This window comes from Pyrgilauda ruficollis, unplaced genomic scaffold, assembly GCF_017590135.1.
Source record: "Pyrgilauda ruficollis isolate IOZ18807 unplaced genomic scaffold, ASM1759013v1 scaffold101, whole genome shotgun sequence".
NCBI lineage: Eukaryota > Metazoa > Chordata > Aves > Passeriformes > Passeridae > Pyrgilauda > Pyrgilauda ruficollis.
In genome coordinates this window covers 500,794-510,052 of record NW_024508213.1, presented here as the reverse complement: position 1 = coordinate 510,052, position 9,259 = coordinate 500,794, and the positions used below count along the sequence as shown (strand labels likewise).

General features: G+C 38.7%; 1 protein-coding gene across 1 annotated transcript in view; it reads left to right on the top strand.

The window, feature by feature from the left end:
• The first annotated feature begins 2,423 nt into the window (after positions 1 to 2,423).
• Positions 2,424 to 9,259, top strand: part of NUP133 (nucleoporin 133) — a 30,660-nt gene continuing 23,824 nt past the window's right edge. Inside the window, exons 1-8 of the mRNA XM_041468917.1 lie at positions 2,424 to 2,672; positions 3,815 to 3,933; positions 4,722 to 4,825; positions 5,839 to 5,946; positions 7,537 to 7,668; positions 8,081 to 8,251; positions 8,879 to 9,034; positions 9,122 to 9,192. Of these exons, the coding sequence (XP_041324851.1) occupies positions 2,488 to 2,672; positions 3,815 to 3,933; positions 4,722 to 4,825; positions 5,839 to 5,946; positions 7,537 to 7,668; positions 8,081 to 8,251; positions 8,879 to 9,034; positions 9,122 to 9,192 (1,046 nt within the window). The 5' untranslated portion in view covers positions 2,424 to 2,487. The remainder of the gene's footprint in view (positions 2,673 to 3,814; positions 3,934 to 4,721; positions 4,826 to 5,838; positions 5,947 to 7,536; positions 7,669 to 8,080; positions 8,252 to 8,878; positions 9,035 to 9,121; positions 9,193 to 9,259) is intronic.

Sequence of the window (9,259 nt, the reverse complement as noted above, 5' to 3'; positions counted from 1 at the left end):
TAGCGAAAATATTAGAGAATAAAAATAAAATAACTTCAGATAAAATTTTCCTAGAAGCATATGTTGTACTAAAGATATGCAAAAAGTAGTCCTGACCAAATGTTTAATTTCAATGTTGATTATTAGTTAATGTATTTAGAGGGGTTTGCATCTTTAATCCTCACTCATGTCATTTCTCCTTATGTGAGATCCAACGAGCCCCTTTATCCCTGTATTTACACAGGAATTACTTGCAGCTGAACTGAATGAGCGTTCCATGTCTTTTGTTCATTAGTTGTCCTGGCAGGTATTGCAGCTGACAGAGGAGTGTGGAAAGCCACACAAAAGCTCTAGTCCATTGAAAGGCAAATGTTTGTCATAACAGGTATATTGGTTAGCAGACTTTATTCGAGTTAGAGCCACTCAAAAAACTCCTTTATATTCATGGATATTTATGGGACAGTCAAGAACTGGTTTAGTGTCTAGCTGGCATCAGTACAAATTATTTCTGTAGAAAATGAGATTTGAATGTTGAATTGTATCTCTCTCCTGAAGATGCAGCTCTTACAGGGCTGGCACAGCCAAAGGAAGCCAACTAATTCCCTGAGGAAGTATAGATAGGGCTCAATCAGCAAAACACAACTGTTCATGCTGCATCATTTAAAATATTTTAGGACCGAGCTGTGAAGAGGAGCTTTCAATTTTTCAAATAATTTGAATGTCACCAATCTTGAATGTTGGGAAATGTAGATGTCATCTTGAATTTTCTTCCAGATTTTTCTGTATGTGCTTGTTTGTGTGTGCATTTCCTGGTTTGGTTTAGTTTGTTTTTCTTGATGACGTGACAGTAACCTGATGATTTAGCATCATATATATAAAGAAGACCATATAGAAGTGTAGCCATGATATTTTTGAAAAATCCTTTGCTAGGATTTTTTCCCTCCTGAGGAGCTGAAGGCCTCAGGAAAGAAATGTAAATAACTGTCTGCTGTTGTGGAATGCAACAGGTGCATCTGTGATTGGTGCATGTTAATTATTTCTAATTAAGAGCAAATCACAGACGCAGCTGCATCGGACTCTGAGAGTCACAAGATGTTGTTATACATTCTATTCTTATTCTTTCTAGCTGTCTGATAAATCTTTTTCTCTCTATTCTTTTAGTATAGTTTTAATGTAGTATTTTAATATAATATATATCATAATATAATAAACCAGCCTTCTAAGAACATAAAGTCCAGACTCGCGTCTCCACACTTGGGGTGTTCACAACACAGAAGGATACTATATTAATGTAACAATACAGTGATACTCCACTAAATTTTAGTATTTTGCTTTTTGCATAAAATCAAAGCCAAAGGAGCTTATCTGAATGAAAAAGACAAAGCACTGACACTGACACACTGCCTCATACTTCAGTCCTGCTAGATGAACCATCTCAAGTTTATCTCATCTGCATTTGGGTTCAGTCAGAGGGGACCACAATCCACATAGAAAGCCTAACATCCCTGAATCTATTATCAAAAAACACATTTTGAAAAGTTATGCGATTTTTAAAAATCTATTTTTAGTTAATTTTATCTTAACTGATTTGCTTTGTTGATAATATACATTCAACTCAACTTTTTCCCCAAAAGCGTGGTACATACTTACCTTCTGAAAGTAGCTTTTTCATGCCAACTGATGCCATTGAGCATTCAGTTCCTGTTGAAGGTTAAAATCTGTTTTTATACCATAGAATAGCTGTACTGCCTGGTTGTCATTTACCATAAATGTGAAATGTGCCAAGGTCTGCATAGAATATGGTTTTGTGTATTTATTTATTTAATTAATTAAGAGATTTGGGGACAGACACAGGTATGCACAGCCTATTTTAAACATAAGGCAATTCCTACTTGTTATAAATAAGAAGCTTGACTAGGCCACTATTCAAGCAGCAATCAATTTATTAATTAATATGGTAAAGTGTGAGCTACAATCACAGATACACACGTTGCCTGTATGTACCTGACACGAAACACAGCTTTGTATTTCACATACTGAAAAATGCGTTCTTCCAAATGGTCGTTGAATAGCTGCTTTTTGATCATATCCGGCTGGTTAGCGCCAGCTAATCACATGTACTCAGTGAGGAATGGTACCCAAACCCACCCTCGTGAATCCTCCTGGGAACGCCCCGAAGGACGGAGCACAGCTTCGGGAACATCTGAGGGAGAGGACCGTGTTTCAGTTTGGCGCCGAGGGGAGGCAGCGCTGAGGAGCGGCCCGGGCCGCCATTCACCCTCTGAGGGCCGCGCCGGGGTTTCCGCCGCTCCCCGGCAGCGGCCGCGCCGCCCTCGGCTCCTCTCGGCTCTCCTCCACCCGGAGCCGTTCGGCTCCTCCCGGTCACGCTCGGCTCCGTTCGGTTCCTCTCGGTCGCGCTCGGTTCCCGCGCGGCCCCGCCCCGCGGTGACGCGCTCAGCGGGCGCCGGGCGGGAGCGTGGTGCCGTCGCCGCTCCCGCATCCACAGCCATGTTCCCGTCGGCTCCCGTCTCCCCGCGGACCCCAGGCGGGTCGGCCCGCAGGACCCTGGGCAGTGCCGCGCCCAGCCCTCTGTCCCGGCCGGGCGGCAAGAAGGGCCTGCCTGTCGTGGCGGCAGCCGCCTCCCCGGTGCTGTTCTCGCCGGCGGCGCGGAGGAGCGGCTCCCTCTCGGCGCGGTGAGTGCCGCCCCTCGCCGCAGAGCCGGCCTCGCTCTTAGGTGCTCGAGCCAGTGTGGGGTGCATTACAGCAGTGTACATTAAAGCCGTGTACATTAAAGCCGTACGTATACGGTACTACGTGTTCAGCCTTATGAATACCTCTTACTAGGCTGTGAATTCGAGGGTTCCTCAAGTATGTCCCTGTGTGATACAAGTATGATATATGAAAATTATAAGAACTTCCGTATTTAAAAAAAAGATAAAATAGTCAAAGTTCAGGCATTTCACACTTGCCCCTCTCCCCAGCTTCTTCTGTCTTCTCCCTTCCGTACGGATCAAAACTGAGATACGGCACTGGCCCCAGATCAGTTTCAGGCTTCATAATCTCTTTTCTTGGGAGCAGCCATTTGTTGTGTAGTTGGGATAAAGAGGATTGCCCATGTTCAGTTTTGGGAAACTTTTACTTCAAGTCTGCATAATAATTTTTGCTAAGTGGGTGCAAGGATTGTCCAGTAGCTATGAATCAACTTTTGCCATTTCCCGCAGGGAGGTCTGAGACATCATTTCACTTGGGAGGAGAAATTAAAAGAGGGCATTAACTTGTAAAAGCAGAGAAATTTGCCCACATCATTGTGTTCAGAAGACAACTCAGACCTGTGCTGTTCCAGAGGGAGAAGATGGGGAAAGATGCAAAGCAGCTTTTTGTGAGTGGTAGGAAGTGCAGCCTCCACAGCGTGCTACGGGTGGTAGAAGTGCTGTTGGATCCGAGCTGCCATGGCTGTGTTGCACAGTGTGTGCTGCCCTGCAGTGCCGCAGCTGGGGTTGGAAGTCATCCCTGCAGTCAAGGGAGAGCTTCTGCTGAGCTTCTGACATTGTGAATGTCTTTATTCTGTAGATAACCAGAGTGTAGAGAAGCTGAACAGTGAGTTTGTTGCTGGTGGAGTGATGCATATTCAAAGTCAGTTCTTTAAAAATAAAGAATTTGATGACAGCTAGCAACCTGTAAGGAAGCCACCAAGTTATTGGTCTAGGTGGTGTTCCCAGAGAAAGCATGTTTATGTTACATAAATCTGTTTCTAAATAGATACTTATGAAGTAAATGTCTACTGAAACTGATGAATAAGCAATAAAAAGTTAACTGTAACTTTGTTTTGTTTAAGAGCGACTCCTACCAGAGTTATCCAGCTTCCTACAGCAACTGAGACTATTAACTATGATGTTAAGGCTTTTGGATCCTCTCTGCCTGTTAAGGTTATGGAAGCGCTGAAGAAGGCTGATGGTAAGAATTGATGTTATTTTTCCTCATGAAAATTGACAGGTGAGAGAATTCTTAACGTGTTGTTGATGTCATTGAAATGCTGACTTTACAGGGGAAGCTAAAAATGTCTCTGCCTTGCTTTGAATCCAACCTGATTATCTATGTAACAATAATTATAACAATGCCCATGGGGGTGTGAATGCATGAAAATACCCTTTGGGTGCTGCTTATGCAATTTGTTGTAAAAAAACAAGGGTATAAGGACAGCTAATAGTAGGTTTTCAGTAGCTTTTACTTATTGGTTCTTCCTTACCTTTTTTACTTCTTTTGATTTTGCTGTGGATGCTTAATATTTTTCTTTATTTCAATTTCCATTTGTTGTCTCTTCCAAAAGCCCTGGTGATACAAACCTTTCCCTGAGTTCAAGAAATTGGTCTCCTAAACAATTTTTTCTCTGTAGATAAGTTTTTCCTTTATAGTAGATACAGGAGGAACCAAATATGTATCTTAAAAATAATGTTAAAATTGTTGAGTTATTTACAAAGCTATTATAATCTGCTCTAAATACATGGAAATGGGTTTTGGGGTTGTCGTTTCATTCTCAAAGGTTGAGGGTTTATCAAGTGGATAATTAATCTAGATGTAGTAATTTGATATGTTAATCAAATAGATGGAAATTCTAACATGAAAACTAGTTTAATAGAAAATATTTCTTATTTTCATATAAGAATGAAAGTTTATTGGTTTAAATGTTACTCTGCAGTGTTTTAAAAATGTGAATGCTTTAAAGAAGTTACTTTTTTATGTAGCTGATGACCACCTGAGTGTTCAAGTGGATGAAAGTGGATGGGCCTGGCTAGTTCATAAAGAGAGGCTGATTATTTGGAAGATTGGTCAATCTGCAGTAGCTAAGGTAACTGAAGGGTCATACGGAAAGATTGTATTTTATGCTATTTCAACTATGGTTATGCAGTTATGGGGTTGGGGTTTTTTTTCAGCTGGAATTTGTCTATTTTCCCTCAAAAGCAGCAGGTTTGATATGAAGTCATGCTAACAACACTAACTGAAGCTCAAGCTTTTGAAAGAGCTTATAATTTTTATATTCCTCACTTCAGTTTTAATTGTCACCTTGGCACTAAGATTAATTCTTCATATTTTAATGGATGTGGCTCTTAGGTTAGATAGTCTTGGTCAAGCTTATTTTGATAATTAAAATCTAGTTTATATATTGCAAATTAGTTTAGATTATTCTGGGAGCAATTTTCAACTTGCAAGAAACTCCAAAAATACAGGTAATTTCAGAGGTACTGAACATATGTTTCACCTAGATTTCTTAGGTCAAGAATTTTTGTATCCCCTCTGGACAGTATTTCTTTCAGCATTGTTTCAGTGATGGTCAGAGAAAAACAAAATCAAAGTTACAAAATGAGTTTCTTTCAATCAGGACAATGTATGTTCATTATGCACGTCCTGCACTTACAGGGGACTGTCAGGTATACACACGCTGGCACCTGAAGAGGTTTTTCAAGGGATTAAAATTTGTCTGGTTGTTTAACTTCAAGGGCGTAGGGGAATGAGAATCTACCCCGCTAATACCTAATAAGTTCTCTCAAGAATTTCTAGTGTAATTTTTTTTAATATTGCATTAAGGAATAGTCCAATAATCCGATATTGTAGTGTTGTGAGGAACACTCAGAAGTAACTAAAGAAAACCAGTGATATCTGAAAATTTTAAGATGTTTTTTAGCTGTTTGCTGGTTGTGACAACTTTGTTGAAATTGTTTCATGACTTTTTTTAGTTCCCTTACAGAGTGTCTGAGTTAGTTGAAGGGTAGTTTTTAGCAGGGTCAAAAAGTCCAAAGATCTTGTGGCAGAGGAATAAGTTATTCCAGTCTCATGTTTGTGACATCTCTTTATTTCTTCCAGTTATCTCTGTGCAAGGAATTGCAGCTGCCACCCAGTGACTTCCAATGGAGTTCTAGTTTAGCAGCTATATCTTGTCTCAATTCTTCAGGTGAAGCGCCTTCTCTTCAGGTGATCAAATTTTAAATTTTAGTGTTTAAAACTGCCTTAAGAATAACTTTGAATATATCCTTTCTTGTCAAAAGGATATATTCAAAGTATTTGAAGACGTTTGGTGGTATGCTGTCTATTCAGAAGGTCAGGATTTCTGGTTGGCAGTAAATACCTTTGAAGTATACAAACTTCTGCTAGTCCTTTTAAATTGCACCATGTGCATCCTATAGGATCAGATTAAATAATAGTTTTTCTGAGGATTACTTGACATGCTTTCATAGCAAACAAAAATGCAGTAAACTCAGAGGTGTTGTGTTAACAAACACCAGGGCAATCAAAAATGGGGTCAGACCAAGTGCAGTTTAAGTGCTGGCTGAAAACATTGTTCAGTGGATTAATTTCCAGTATCCACAGATGAAAGGCAAACCCCAGCACCCTCCTTCGGCTGGTCTCTGTAAGGAATTTGACACTTGAAGGACAGACTCAATCTGTCTTGACTGATTGGTCTCCTAAGTGTTTTCTTTCCTGAGTTACTCTATTAGAGGGTGAGGTTCAAAGATCGGTTGTGTTCTGAAAGTGTGTTAATGTGCCTGTTACTATCATTCATGAAAAGAATCTCTCATTTTCAGCTTAGATTTCAGTTTAATATATGTGATGCTTTGATAAAACTGGCTAAGAAACTGTACTTGGAAGTAAGCAGCAGCACAGAATATGTAATATGATCTTTTCTTTTGATTTGTTGTTGTGTTACTCTTCCAGATGATAAAATGCAATCTTAGTATTTTGGGATTATCTCTTGAAACCCGAAATGTTCTGACTTAGTTTAAGAGGAAGTAATTCGCCTAACCCTAGTATTTTATTTATTGTAGTTTTTAATTTCATCATTCTTTAGCTTGTGAACTGAAAGTCAGTGTCTGGTAAAAAAATGGTTAGAAAACTCCAAGCAACCCTATAACAAACTCCCCGCTACAGTTCTTGTACTGTTCTGTGATTTTTATGTTTTTTTTAACTACCAGTTGATTGAGTACAATAATTTTCTCTAAACCTCTACCTGAACAGTCTCTTGCTTCACACTTTTAATTTGGTATCTGTGATTTCCTGAGTTACACTGTAAGCCTATGCCTTTGAAAAGAAGAGCCACCATGTGATTTGATATTTCTCTTAAAGACACTAGAATAGTTTCTTTGCTAAATTATAGTCTTCATTTGAAGTCTTCCATAGTAGCTTTTAACTCTTGGCATCTGAAATTCTCCACAGGTTCTTTTCTGTTTTACAACTGTAAGTTTCATTTGCATTTCAGCAGCAGACCCTGAATTATCAGGAGCAAGAACCAGTAGAAAATGTTCATTAATGTTCTTAATTAGTGCAGGGAATTACAACATTCCCTGCACTAATTAAGTTGTACTGCAGAATGTTTTTGTGATTCAGTTCCAGGTTTGTCAGTGTGCATCAGTGTGTATTTGCTACTTTCTCCTTGTCTTTGTCACCCACAATCTTGATGTGTAAAATAACATGTTTAAGTTAAAGCTGCAGTCTGATTGAATATTATTATTATTATTATTATCATCATCATCTCGCCTGTTCTCTTAATTGTTTTTTCACTTCAAGTCTCTGGCAATAATGGTTGCTACCAGTGAAGGTTCTGTGCGCTACTGGCCCAATCTTGCACATGAAGGATCCTATACAGATACTTCCACAGACTTTGGAGGCTCTCTGTGCAGTTTCCTCACAGCAGTAAAGGTAAAACAGCATGATTTATATTAAAATACTGGTTTTATTCCTAATCTAAAGATGGAAAAGTATAATAAAGTATAATAAAGCTCTACTTTATTAGTCTTAAATCTGCAATAAATGTGGTGAAGGTAACACTATTTTTTGTCATTAGATTCCAAAGACTGTGTGAGAGTTTTATTCTATTGTTTAAACTGAAATTGAGTTTCATGGCTAAAAATGTCACATAAAGTTAAGAAAATGAGTCTCTGCTGGTGCCAAGTACCCATGAGATGTTTGTCTTTTTCTAAGGGTGCCTTGCATCTAGTTCAGCATTTACCTATATGAGCTGTCATAAAGAATTTTAGCTGACAGTAGAGTTCTCTAGAATGTGATTTTTAATTTTTTTTTTTAATTTAGTTGCTTTCTCTTTTTTTTTTAGGGGGGAAGCTTTATTTTATCATCTTCCAGAGGTCAATTAGTCCGGTTGATACCTGATAGTTCTGGCAAGATTCATCAACATGCCCTGCCACAGGGGCAGGGTATGTTTTCTGGAATTGGTAGAAAGGTTTCTTCTTTCTTGGGTATATTGTCTCCTGGAAATGATGCTGTGGTAAGCTGGAGAAACATTCATCTTCTTTATTTTCTCTTTGTAGTTTCTAGCCTGTGTTTAAGGAAGGAAAAAGATTGTATAAAGATGTATGATGACAAAAAACACATGACTCACTCAGCTCATTTATGTTACTTATATTTCTTTGAAATTTGAAACAAGAACAGAAACCAAATAAATCTGTATGTTTTGTGAAGGCAAATGCTGGCTTACACTTCAGCTGTGAATAAAAGGCGACTTTGGAATAGTAGTCCTTCCGGGGGAATGTGCAATGGTTGCATGTCCTGCCCCTTTCTAGTGATAGCCTCATTACTAGTTGAAGAAACCAGCCTGTAATTCTTCTTTTCTGATTTAGCACTGCCAAGGGTTGATGATTGGCTTGAGTTTTGTCAATGAACTCCACAGAAGTAGGCAGGAAGTACAATAAATGTATTTAGTATAGATATTCTTTTATCTATAACATTAGACTTCCAAGAGAAGTTATCATAATGCTCATCTTGAGTGCAGCTTTTGTAGATTGCCCAAGGAAGTGACTCTTTGTCGACTGAGGGTAGTTTAGATTATTCTACCCAAATATTCATATTCAGGCTTTCTTTTAACCTTTTTAGCTTTTTCTTTTTTTAATTGCAGATTTCTAGTGTTCTTTGGGATAGAGAGAGATCAAGCTTTTACATGCTGACAAGTTCAAATCTAAACAAATGGGAGATTGATGATTCATCAGAACGTTACATTCTCAGCTGGGATATCAACAGGATCCTGAAAGAACATATTACAGATGCAATTTGGGTAAGAGCCAGCCCAACTGGAAAGGGTTTGTTATAGTTAATAGCCTGTTTATATACAGTTACACAACAGATATATTTCTTTTTATAGGGGTCTGAAAGTAACTATGAAGATATTAAAGGAGGAGTAAATACACAATACATGGACTTGCAACAAAATCGGTAAGGAAGTACACTTGCATCTGGTAAGACCTTCATTAATGAGATAAATCTGTTATGTTTTCCTGCA